At 44.8% G+C, this 13,251-nt stretch overlaps 1 protein-coding gene across 2 annotated transcripts in view; it reads right to left on the bottom strand.

Moving 5' to 3' along the window:
* Positions 1-686: 686 nt before the first annotated feature.
* Positions 687-13,251, bottom strand: part of LOC146809204 (putative methyltransferase DDB_G0268948) — a 260,260-nt gene continuing 247,695 nt past the window's right edge. For both annotated transcript variants that reach the window (XM_085616022.1, XM_085616023.1), the window contains one exon: positions 687-879. In XM_085616022.1, coding sequence (XP_085472148.1) covers positions 789-879 — 91 coding nt within the window. In that variant the 3' untranslated portion in view covers positions 687-788. The remainder of the gene's footprint in view (positions 880-13,251) is intronic.

The following is a 13,251-nucleotide window of genomic DNA, read 5'->3' on the forward strand; positions in this document are numbered from 1 at the left end:
AGCCATTCTGGATAAAGGCACAGGTGGTTTTTGATTTTTTTTCCTGATTTGATGTTATTGTTATAGTCACCATAACCTTAAACTAATAACAATGTCACACTGCTCCAATGAATGAGGGACCAAGACATTTAAATCACCAAACTTAAAAATCATGAAAATGTAAATTATCTTTTTGGATTTCATTTTCTTATTTCAATGAAAAGTACATTTCTCTAAAACAAATTCCATGAAGATAGATGAAAAATGAGTTGAGGCAGTAGGGTAACAAATGAAAGCATAAGGTACAGGTTGGCCGAGCAAAAATATGAAATATACAACACTTAGCTCATATAATGGCAGAATAAGTATTTTGTCAGTGAGAAAGTGGACTTCTTCAGGGTAGAAAAAGAAGAAAAAGTAGCTTTAGGGAAGGATTTATCTTGAGGTCATGCCCTAGGTGTCCTATCTATTTTATCATGCCGTTTTTCATGCAGGCTTTTATTTACTATCAAGTTAAGTGCATTAGAACAGGCACAAGTTGTATTCATTCCAGGTGTACATTAGAACCAGTCTTCCAGGCCTCTGCCTTGTTGAAAGACCAACTTGAGTAAGTGCTACTTTCTCACTAGAATTAATTAATGCCATGCCACAACAGTGTGCCTATACTCGGTACCTGGACGAATATTAGCCAATTATTAATCAGTACAACTTATAAAGACAGACTTTATTGTAAATGTGTGAGTATTTGCATCAAATTTCTTTTGCTTGACCACACTCCTACAACGATGTTTGCCAAGTCTTCTTGGATATCACTTTGACTTGCAGGCCAACACACAGAAATAGTTGTTGTGGACCTCCACCTCCGTGTCTGGAGAAGACACTCCCATGATCTGTAGAAGCCTGTAGTATGGAAGAGACAGAGTACAGGTGAAGTACACAGCATATCTCGGTTAGTTTCTGAATCAAATCAAATAAAGATGTATGTCTTCTGTTTCTGCTCTTTCATTCAGCCTCTGCATTTCACTCTACATGTTTATATAAACGCAACTTGACTCTAAATACTTGGAACATCACAGAGTATTCACCATGGGCAATGTCAATCAGCATCTGTTACCTTTACATGCAATTGACCGGCATTGCAAACATTAGTTCACAGTAATCTTCAATATCGGTCAAGATCGAAATTACATTCTGTGGCAGTTTTTTCAAGAGACCACTAGGCGTCAATAAAACTAGAGGCCTATTTTTTATGTAAATCGGTACATGCGTGATGCAGGGCTCTCGATATAATTTATGAAGTCATGCAAGGCCACCCCACGTGGCTTTCAGTAGCCTCATAAAACATGAGTAAGGCGACGCAGCACAAATCGCTGTGCCACTTTAGTTTGCACCCTGGAGGCCAATGGAAATTTAACACTGCCCTAAATTTACATAAACATGTAAACCTAGGGAAGCACCAAACATGTACTTCTCCCAAGGTGAGGAGCAATGAAGAGAAGTAGCTTAATTTCTTCTCCTTTTTTTCTCTTTCCAAAGAGCAAAATGCCTCTCTGCATAGTTTTTGTGCAGGATGGTGCCCCAATCCTGCCTGTAATGAAGGCACAGTTGCACCATTGCAAGAGTGCCTACGTTGGCATTATGATGAATACAGGCCCCAGCTAGGCCCGCAGAATACAAGGGTTCGCTCTCCTGTAACAAAAGCTAGAAGTAAGTTGGCACGGAAGCTGCAAATACAAAGACAAAGTTTATTAACCCTTAAGGGTGGTCCTACAACCTACACAACACTCTTCAGTATTGCATAGAGTAGCACAAAGAACTTGCGTACACGGTCCCCTTTTATACACAACAGAGGGGCTCATAAGTGGGTGGATACAACATGGAGCAAAATTCATTACCATTTATGGACATTTTCGATACAGAATCAATATGTGGGCGGGTTAACAATTTCCTAAACCCGCGAAGACATGGTCAAACAAGGACTAACTGATAAAAGATGTGGTCAAGTCTGGGCATGCGCCAGACGGACAAAGGAGCTATTTATAGACTGTTACTGGGCAGATTACAAGAGCAACTAGCGAAAAGATAGGACTCTTCTCGTGCAAAGCACGTGGAGACATGACAATTCAAAATGGAGTCCGGACATTAGTCAATATAAGACAAGAAACATGTTCTAACTAGAGAGAATTCATGTCTTTAGTGAATGCTTAATCATATCGCCGTTTTAGTTTTCAACAGACGACCCTTTCAGCATTTACTGAAGACATTCGGCTTATTAGGATAATCATCATATATATCGATTTTCATCATCTCTTCCACCTCTTTGGTTAAATGTTTCTGGTAAACAGAATGACACACATATAGAACAGAGTAAAGGGCCACACTGAACACAGATGCAACAGGAAAACAGAATTGCTACAATAATACAGAGACCAGTTAAAACCTTCCATCCCCATGTAGTGATCGATGCCCAAAACCATCCAGAAAAGGTCCAAGTGCCATTTTCTGTATGAATCTCAGCTGCGATTTTATGCAATTTATTAATAGCGTTGTAAACTGACGGCGTATGGTCAGGAATGAACACACAACAACTACTTCCGATAATTTTACATGCTCCACCTCTGTCAGCTAACATAACATCTAATACCATACGATTCTGTAATGCAACAATTCTAGTAATTTGTAATTCTTCCGTAAGATTCCCAAGAGCAGCAGCGGTTTGATTCGTCACAGCCTCTACAACTCTTGTTAATCTTCGAACCTTCCTACTATTTAGGGCAGCTCCAACAAAGAAAAACAATCCTAGGTTAAAATCAATATACTGCTGTAAGCTAGTATCAGTTTGATCAACATCATCAATGGATAGAGTACGTTTATACCTATTTACAGTCACATTATTCAACAACTTCAAATCTTTATGATAGGATGCAGGTGCTAAGAATACAGGAGGTAATAAGAACGCTACATAACATACTCCGGACCAGCCGGCTGGTAAGCGATAATAACCCTTATTCCCACATACGAAGTATGTGTTATGGGAGGCTAAGAAAGTACTGTTATTTAATCCATCTATGTTCAGAACAATAATACAGTCGCTAACACCAACAGGAATATAACCCACACTCTGAACACACAGGTCCGCTTGAGCTTGTGCCACTTGAATCACAAATTGTTCATTCCCAGCAATGTCTCTGGTGTTCGTGAAGATGTAGGGGATCGATTCATTGTCTGGTCGATATTCTTCCCACTCCCATATTGTCCCATTCGCTTGTGGATAGCCTTCTTTATCTTGATGACATTCCCTATTAAGTCTGAAAAGTAATCGTCCCACTGTAGTTTTCCGTGTGGCAAAAAGCAAAGTGTACCATGCTCTACAAGAGCCATTATGAGAGAAAGGAAGAGGTATGAACGGCGTTTCTCCTTTCTTCTGATGAGCTGGCATCATACCACATATCCAACAGTTCGTAGCATTTGTAGCGACATGGGTATGATGCAACATCTGGATGAAAGTGTTATTCAAATAAGACTGACGATGCTTCAATTCTTGATACGGAAGGGTATAAAAGTAGTGCTCCTCAGGCACTGGAGTGGTCAAAACAAGCAACTCGCGGGCAGGAGTCACATCCTCAACAAACCATGTGGTTATACCAACAATAGCTACAATGATAATAAAGCTTGTCGCACAAAGAATCTTCTTCTTCTCCATCTTGTAGTAAAAAATCAATATCTTCCTGAAACTAAAAGGTTGTCAGAACTCTTCCCCTTAGGCAGCCGTTGATTTCTTCACCAGCGGGCCAAGACGGGTGTCACTACACTAATGCAGGGCTGATCCCCCCCCCCTTGCCTCATTGGCTCTCGGTTTCACTAACCTAAGGGCCGTTCTGACAACGTCTCTGGATACAGAAAAAAAAAATTACTTCCTCGGTCTGAGATGATATCTTCCTCCTCCAGGAATCGATTGGTCCGGGAAGAGCTCCTCAGTGTCGTCCGGTTCCACAGCACGGCCTTTCTCTGCAGTCAGGATTTCTTGATGGTCGGTCAACACAGCAGGCTCCACTAATCCAGGTGGCACTTTACGACAGTGCAAAGAGTGGATCCAGTTCTTCCGATTGGAAACTCGCACAGCTGTCCTCGTTGCGAGCAAGACTTGCTCAGGACCAACCCATCTCGGCTCCAGACTGTTCGTCCTTTCGAACACCTTAATCATAACCTGGTCGCCAGGTCGGAGATTATGACCTTCACCTGTGGACCGATCAGGGAGCGCCTCTCGAACCTGTTGATGAATAGAAACCAAATTATCCGTTAACTGTGCCAGATAATCATTCATCATTACACAAGGTACATCATACACTGACTTCGGTTTTGGTGGATCCCAAATATTCATTGGGCATCCGAACACGATCTCGTAGGGTGTGAGACCGGTCCGAGAATGCGGTATCGATCTAATTGACAATAATGCCAATGGTAAAGCATCTGGCCAAGTCAAAGAAGTCGAAGCTTGGATCTTAGCGATCTTAAGCTTCAAAGTACCGTTATACTTCTCAACCAATCCCGCAGACTGAGGGTGAAACACTGCATGGAACTTCTGAGTAATGCCTAGGCCTTTCAGGACATACTTGATAACGTCTGCTATAAAATGAGGTCCGTTATCACTCCACAACAATATACAAACACCATATCGAGGGAAGAACTCCTTCAATAGCATCTTGGCTGTAGTCATTGCAGTATTGTCTTTCGTAGGGTATGCCTCAACCCATTTACTGAAGGCACAAACCACTACTAGAACATACTTCAGATTGTTACAGCGCTCAAGCTGAATATAATCCATCTGCAAAACCTCAAAGGGTGCAGTAGGTGTTGCAAATCCTCCTGCTGGAGTTCGTGTACCCTTTCCTGGGTTGTACCTCAGGCAAATCATGCAGGTCTGCACTACCCTCTTTGCCGTACTAGCGATCTCCGGATGCTCCCAAACTAGTGTGAGTAATTTGACAATTGCGGAAGCTCCGACATGCGCTAGTCCATGTGCCATCTGAACCATAGGTTGTACAAAAGCTGTGGGTAACTTCCATTTATCCATCTGCTTACTTCTCCAACACCCTTCATCATCTAATTCTCCATCATTGGACCATTGCTCCCGTTCCTTATCGGAAGCGGTCCTCTGTATCTCCAGCACTTCTCTCCTAGCATCGTGCCATCTTTCTGCCTGTGACTTCACAACATACATTGCAGTAGCGCCAGGCTGCATCGCAGTCTCTCGTGCCACCCGGTCTGCTAAAGCATTCCCTTCTCCAACTTTATCAACCACTTTCTTATGGGCACTACATTTAACTATAGCAATCTTCTTTGGATATGTTAATGCAGTCAAAAGGTTGTGAACTAACTCTCCATACATTATCTGTGCTCCATGTGACGTTGGAAACCCTCTCTCCTTCCAGAGTAGGCCAAAATCGTGCGCTACTCCGAAGGCATAGCGGCTATCTGTATAAACATTCACACACAATCCTGCACCGAGCTCACATGCTCGTGTTAATGCTATCAGTTCCGCTGCCTGAGCTGATTTCTGCGGTATGCGTGCTGTCTCCACTATTGTTTGTAATGTGGTAATTGCATACGCTGCTGAAGTCGTACCATCGGGTAGCTTCAGGCATGATCCGTCCACCCATAGTTCTCCATCAACATCTGTAAAGGGCGTATCCTGGAGATCAATACGACCCTTTGTCTGTTCCTCAGTTACAAGAATACAATCATGTGCTTTCCGTGCTTCAAACTGAGTTTCCGGGAACGGCAACAATGTGGCTGGATTTAACGTTGCACACCTCTTTAACGTAATATGAGGAGCCAAAAGCATCAACTCATATCCCGTTAAACGAGCACTGGTCAAATGCTGCGTCTTTGTCTGATTAAGCAGGGCATCAACAGCATGGGGAACTAATACCAACAGTTTGTGAGATAACACAATTCCCTCGCTTTGGCGTATTGACACAGCTGTCGCCGCAACCGAGCGAAAACACCCAGGTAATGCTCGGGCAACAGGATCAAGTACAGCCGAAAAATATGCACAAGGGCGCTGCTTGTCGCCGTGCATCTGCACTAAAACTGATAATGCACATCCATCCTTCTCATGCACGTACAGTGAAAAGGGCTTCGTATAATCAGGGGTACCTAACACTGATGCTGAACAAAGGGCTTGTCGTAATAGCTGAAAAGCAATTTCACACTCATTTGACCAGGGAAGAGGAATCGGTGTCTCTTTTGTCAAAAGTGCTAACAATGGCTTAGCTATGTGTGAAAACCCCAATATCCATTGCCTACAGAAAGAAGCAAGACCCAAAAATGCACGCACATCCTTCTGTGTGGAAGGTACTGGCGTGTCCAAAATTGCTTGAATACGATCTGGTGTGAGTGCACGCCCCTCCTTAGACAAAAGGTGACCCAAATAAGTCACCTTTGGTCTACAGAATTGCAATTTCTTCCTCGACACTTTGTGATTGTGAGATGCCAAAAAGGAAAGCAAAGATAACGTACACTTCTCACACAGCTCAGGAGTGTCGGCCGCCAACAAGATGTCATCGACATATTGTATAAGGGCGACACCCTCAGGCAGAACAAAGGAATCCAATTGCCTTTTCAATGCTTGACTGTAAATACTAGGGCTCTCTGTATAACCCTGAGGGACTCTACAAAATCTATAAGACCTATTATTCAAAGTAAAGCCGAAAAGGTATCGGCTATCAGGATGAATAGGAATCGAAAAGAAAGCATTTTTCAAATCAATAACTGAAAACGTGGTCCAAAGTGAGTAACGTCGTATTATCAGAAACCACTGGATACTGAGGTATCACTATCTTGTTCACTTCCCTTAAGTCAATGATAAAACGATAAACCCTGGTATCGGTATCTTTCTTCAAAATGGGTAAAATAGGACTATTGCAGACATTGTAGGGAACTTCCTCCACTACTCCCACCTTAATCAAATCCTGCACAATCTGTATGAGTGCCTCCTCCCCCTCCTGGGAAATACGATACTGAGGGAGGCGTGGTAACACCGCACCCTCCTGGACGCTAATGTGGACAGGCGGAATCACCATCTGTCTCACATCAGTATCCGAAGTGGCCCACAAAGAATGAGGGAGGGAAGCTAATGCAGCATCCTCCGCAACCACACACATCCGTTCTGTCATAGGGTGATTATCATTTAATATCACACGTACTCCAGTAGGGGAGCAGCAGATCGTTGCTCGGAAGTGTTTAAGCATATCAAGACCCATAATGTTGTCAGGTGTGTTCGGGGCAAGCAAAAACGGACAGGGTGCAGAAAAGTGGTCAACATGAAATGCAAGGGGTCGGGATAGAGGGCTTCGAGAGAGTGTACCATCAAACCCTACCGATGTAACCATTAAGCCAGATGGGGGAGCCCTCGGAACCAATTGTTTGGACAGCGCACTACGAGTAGCTCCTGTATCAACTAGGAACCGATCAGTAGAACCCAAAACATTTGCTGAAACATAAGGACCCTTCTGATCAACCGGCACTTCAACTGATTCCAACCCCCATCCAACGCAATCCTACGCATGCTGTGAATCATGGTACCCAGAACGGTCGTTCCCAGACATTTGATACTGATGTTGCCGATCAAATACATTAGGTCTATCCCGTTGCTGTACGTTAGGCTCAAATCGAGCACGATCATTAGAGTTCCCTCTAAAATTCGAAAAGCCCCCTCTACCTCTCGGTGGTCCCTGACCACGTCCCTGACGAGATGCATATAATACCGGACAATCTCTGACCCAATGACCTGACTGTTTACAATACGCACATTGATTTCTATTAACATCTGACCGACCCGAAGGGAGACCATAGAATCCTCCTCTACCTCTTTCGACACCCCGACGAGGCGGACCATACACTTGTGCTAGCATCACCTTAGTTTTCAAATCTTTCGATTTCTTCTCCTCATTCCCCTTCGCTTCTTGTTCCTGACGCTCATAATACTGAGCCATAGTCAGGAGGGATGCCGGAGACGAGGTGGACCAAGAACTTTCACTCGCTTTCAATCGAGCTGCTATTCCCGGTAATAAATTCGCCACATATTTATCGACAAAAAGATGTCGACCCGTATCATCCGTAAGTGACTGACCACTGAAATCATGAAATGTCTCCTCAAAGCGCGTAAAGAAATCTGAAACTGATTCATCAACCTTCTGTTTACATGAGGCTAACATATTCCAGTCAATCTTTTTAGGGGGAATAATTGTTTTCAATTTAGTCAAGATAGCGGCAGGAAGGTCTAAAATAATCCGTGGTGGTTTTTGCGCGGGTTTTCTCTCCCTATCCTCATCCTCAATCTCAGACCACCTAGCCTTAAAAGCGGGAACATCATCCACCTTCCGCACAGATCTCCACATATCCGGTGGTAAAATGAGCCCAAAGAACAAATCTATATCCGCTAAAGTACAAGAATTCAAGGCCCCTTCGACCTCTTCGTAAAAGGCCGCCGGATTCTTGCGGGGGTCAGGCAATGCATTCTTTAATGCCATAACATCAGCCCTATGCCAGGGAGTATAAACCCAATTATACACATATCCCCTAGCATCGGGGGAAGATATATCTGAACTATTTCCTGCTCCTTTAGGAGTATCATACAAAGGAGCCGCCTCTCGCATCGGTTTAGCATGCACTAGTTCGCTCTTCTCTGAATGGGAAGTAGATGGTTGGCCGCCGCCGATATGTGAATCCGATTGCTCCTTCTCCGTTGCCTGTAGGCGCGCTCTCTCTTTAAGTTCACTCGCCGCGTCTCGCAATTCAAACAGCCGTCGGACCGCATCGGGTACCTCAGAGGAAGAAAAAACACCGTTACGTAATGCTTTAGAATCTGATACTACATCATCAGGCTCAAAAACATCTGAATATTTCCGAAAGGCAGTAATCACTTCATCAGAAAAAAGTTGCAGCAAAATACAGCTTCTCTCTATCCTGCCAACTTTCCAAAGATTCCAACAATTCAGCAAGAGATAGCTTGCCTTTAAGCACACGCAGAAAATTTTTCCGAAGCTCACCCATACGCTCAACTGATAACCTGGACCACGTGTCTACCTTATCCGAAACCGATCCAGAATCCTGTGACCTCGGGGCAGACGCGCCAACATAAGGGGGCGGAGAGCGATCTAATAAATAAAAATCATCTTCAAGATTAGTAAGGACAGGATAAAGGGGCTGGCGGACAGCATATTGACCCGAGACTTGCAACCTACGCTCTTTCTCTTGTCTCTCCGCCAGCTCTCTTTCCTCCCGACGCTTTGCTTCCTGTGCTCTCACATGATCATTTTTCCGTTGCTCTTTATCAAACAGCGCTTTCTCACGTTTCTCTCGCTCACGCACTTCCTTCACCCATAACCGTACACATTCAAACATGTCTTGCCGAGCACGCCGTTTACACATACACTGCTCCACATACTCAATCTTACGCATATCAAACGATCCATACAAAGGCCATCGTAACTCAGGATCCTTTTTGGTGTATTTCCTCCACACTGTGCTGTACATTATAGAGGAAAGACCATGCTTCACATACATATCCCTATTAGGAGTCCCCTCTGGGGGGGCTGGAGCAGATTCCTCGAGATTTAACCAGTTTCCAAAGCAGCAGAACCACTTACGGAGTGCGCTAAAAGCAGGCATGCTCAAAAATAATGCAAAATATGCAGTATTATCAAAAAAAAATGGCACTTAAACTTTGCGCCGTTCAGATTTAAACAACTCCGGAGAAATATCTCCACATTACCTGCCTATATGTGTTGCAACGCATATATTCTCACAGTAATCAATACAAGATATGACCGGTCATCACAAATCAAACTCAAATAGCCAACCCAGGCTTCAAAACTCGGAGCAAGTACCGTACAACGGTTCTCACCAATCAAGAGTGTCCAGATTCCAACTGCCAAGTTCCAAAATTCGCCCAAACGGCTGTCGCGGCAGACAGACAGAAGAGGTCTCAGTCGAGGACCGGCGCCACCCAGAAGGTCAGTTCGGAAGGGAAGGAAGAAACCTCGGGATGCCAGGACTAAAAACGCCGCTGGCAGGGATCACATCCCCGGCCAAATTCCTCACCTTCGTCACGACCAGTCCTTCAAGCATCCGAGTCGCCGATGAGCCCCACGTGACGGGCGCCAATTGATGAATACAGGCCCCAGCTAGGCCCGCAGAATACAAGGGTTCGCTCTCCTGTAACAAAAGCTAGAAGGAAGTTGGCACGGAAGCTGCAAATACAAAGACAAAGTTTATTAACCCTTAAGGGTGGTCCTACAACCTACACAACACTCTTCAGTATTGCATAGAGTAGCACAAAGAACTTGCGTACACGGTCCCCTTTTATACACAACAGAGGGGCTCATAAGTGGGTGGATACAACATGGAGCAAAATTCATTACCATTTATGGACATTTTCGATACAGAACCAATATGTGGGCGGGTTAACAATTTCCTAAACCCGCGAAGACATGGTCAAACAAGGACTAACTGATAACAGATGTGGTCAAGTCTGGGCATGCGCCAGACGGACAAAGGAGCGATTTATAGACTGTTACTGGGCAGATTACAAGAGCAACTAGCGAAAAGATAGGACTCTTCTCGTGCAAAGCACGTGGAGACATGACAATACAAAATTGAGTCCGGACATTAGTCAATATAAGACAAGAAACATGTTCTAACTAGAGAGAATTCATGTCTTTAGTGAATGCTTAATCATATCGCCGTTTTAGTTTTCAACAGGCATTAGGTAGCCAAAATAGTGCCAGCACAGGCAGAAAGGACAGGGATGCACCATACTACTTAAATACAGTGCATTCCTACCATTCACCTTGGTGTAGGGCAGCAGAGCAAGTTGCCTTGCTGTGCTCCCCTGTGCCAAAATGCCCTAAATGAGGCCCTAAGCATTTTGTAAAAACAGCTTTGTCTTCACAGGTAAGGTGAATGGCGAATCTACTGATGGTAAGACCAAAATGTCCATCTGAACAGGTCAAACACAGTAAGGGAGCAAAGCCAGCAATAATAGCAAGGAAAGTGAGACTGACACAAAAATCATCCAATCTTGAGCAAGTATTGGCTCTATGGAGTAATGTGTTCAATGGCATATGCAAAAGACAGATGGAGCCACCAAAATTAGTGCATTTCACTTGACCTATCAATGCCCTAGACTAACATTGTGACATGTGTGAATACAGGTTCATATTGTAAGCCAATTTTCATTGTAGTTGGCAATGTCATGTTATCAGTCATGTTATCAGTCCATAATCAGCATATTGGTATGGGCGGGTGGCAGTTATAGACTCTATAAAGTGGAGTTGCTTAACTGAGGAGAAAAGTTAAGGCATATTAGAACTCCTCCCCTTACTCAATAACTGACAGCATCAGCTGCTATACAGTATTTGGGGTGTAAGATTTTAGTTATGCAAGCCTACTTTCATGGAGTTCCAGAATTCAAAGGACTCAACTATACTGCTGAGATAGATGACCTACTTTTCTGTGTGTTGCTTTGCTGCCTGCTGCTTTCTGACTCTGCTAAAGAAGAGCTGTACTCTGTTTTTCACTTCTCCATAAAATCATGCTCTTTTATAAGGCGAGCATTCAATGGTGCTGGTAAGCATTTTGCATGGATACCCCAAAAATATTTTTGGGTTTAGATGTCTTTCATTAATTGTATACACCAAAAGAACAAATGAGCCATTGTGCTCTGCATTCGCCGGGTTGAAACCCGGCATGTGACTATCGTGCGTTTCAGGCTTGAACAACAACAGTCAAAACAACCCCCCCACTCCTCTCCTCCTCCTCAGAAAAGAAAGAAAAAAGACCATCTGGTAGGTAGAGGAAAGAAAAAAAAAAGAAAAAAAAGGGGAGTGTTGCGACCCAACAAGCAGATCTTGGACGCGGCTAGGTGGTAGAGTTAAAGGCAGTAGACTTTGGAGGGGGATCCGCCAGTCTAAGCAATCTGAGATATTTGGGACAGGTGAGCTCTGTAAATTCGGATGTCAAGAGTGCAAAGAGGGGCGCCCAGAGCTCATGGAATGAAGCCCCGGGGTTGGTTAACGAGAGGGAGATCTTCTCTTTCCCTAGGATGGACCATAGTTTATGGAGCCAGCCTAATCGTGTAGGGACTGTAGTGGAACCTCAGTGTGTGAGGATGTTTTGAACTGCTGCACCTAAAGTTAGTGCCATCTGTTTGCCTCTCCTAGAGTTAAGCGGAGAGGTGATAGCATTGGGGAGGCCGGGAATCTTGGGATCTGGGTGTCAAAGTGGGAATCGATTTTGGCTAGTGTTTGTTACCAATATGTCCCCAGATTAGGGCATTCCCAAAGTCAGTGGGTGAGAGTGCACGGTGCACCACAGGCCCGCCAGCACAGTGGGCTATGTGTAGGGTTACCCCTATGGAGTCTTACGGGGGTGAGGTACCAGTAGGTGGCCAACTTGTTGTCCGTTTCAATAGAGGAGACGTTGCGGGCCCTGCGGCGGGCTCGGTAGTAAATATTCCTCACTCTTTTTGGGAGAGTTCCCTACCCAACGGGGGAGTTGGGTAGGGAACTCTCCCAAAAAGAGTGAGGAATATTTACTACCGAGCCCGCCGGGAAATCCCCCGGTCAATTGCAATGGGAGGGGGATCCCATTGCAATTGACCGGGGGATTTCCCAGTGTTTGAGGTGTTAGGGGTGAATTTATACAAATCTGATGTTAGGTGTGCATTAGTGTGTCTTTGGAGTACCCATTTCTCATACGGTGTGAGCCGTCTCTCCGCTCCCTCCCTCACTCTTCCCTGTAGAACCCAATGTCGGATCTGTAGATACTGGTAGCGCTCTGATTCGGGGAGCCCATGACTAGTACGGAAGTCTGTAAAAGGGCTCAGTCCGGAGAGGTGAAAGAAATGTCCTATGGAGCGGGTAGCCTCCGTCGTCCAGTGGTGAATTCCCTATAGTCTAGGCCAGGTGAGAAGTCTGAATTCTGTACGATGGGTGTGATAGGAGATGGAAAGGTCGTGAGCCCCCTGATTACCGTAGTTGTTTCCCAGGCTAACATTGTGGGCCGGGTAAACTCCGATAGATACAGGTTGCGAGGCCGTCCCCTGCTATGGAGGAAGGGAACCCCCCACAAAGAGCGAGCCGCGAGAGACCTTTTCATGAACAACCAGTGCTTCTCAGATTCAGGGTGTGACCACTCTACTAGTGTCCTTATCTGGGCCGCTCACCAGTACGCCAAAAGATCGGAAACTCCCAGGCCCCCATCCAC

Source organism: Triturus cristatus, chromosome 7 (genome assembly GCF_964204655.1).
Source record: "Triturus cristatus chromosome 7, aTriCri1.1, whole genome shotgun sequence".
NCBI classification, from domain to species: Eukaryota; Metazoa; Chordata; class Amphibia; order Caudata; family Salamandridae; genus Triturus; species Triturus cristatus.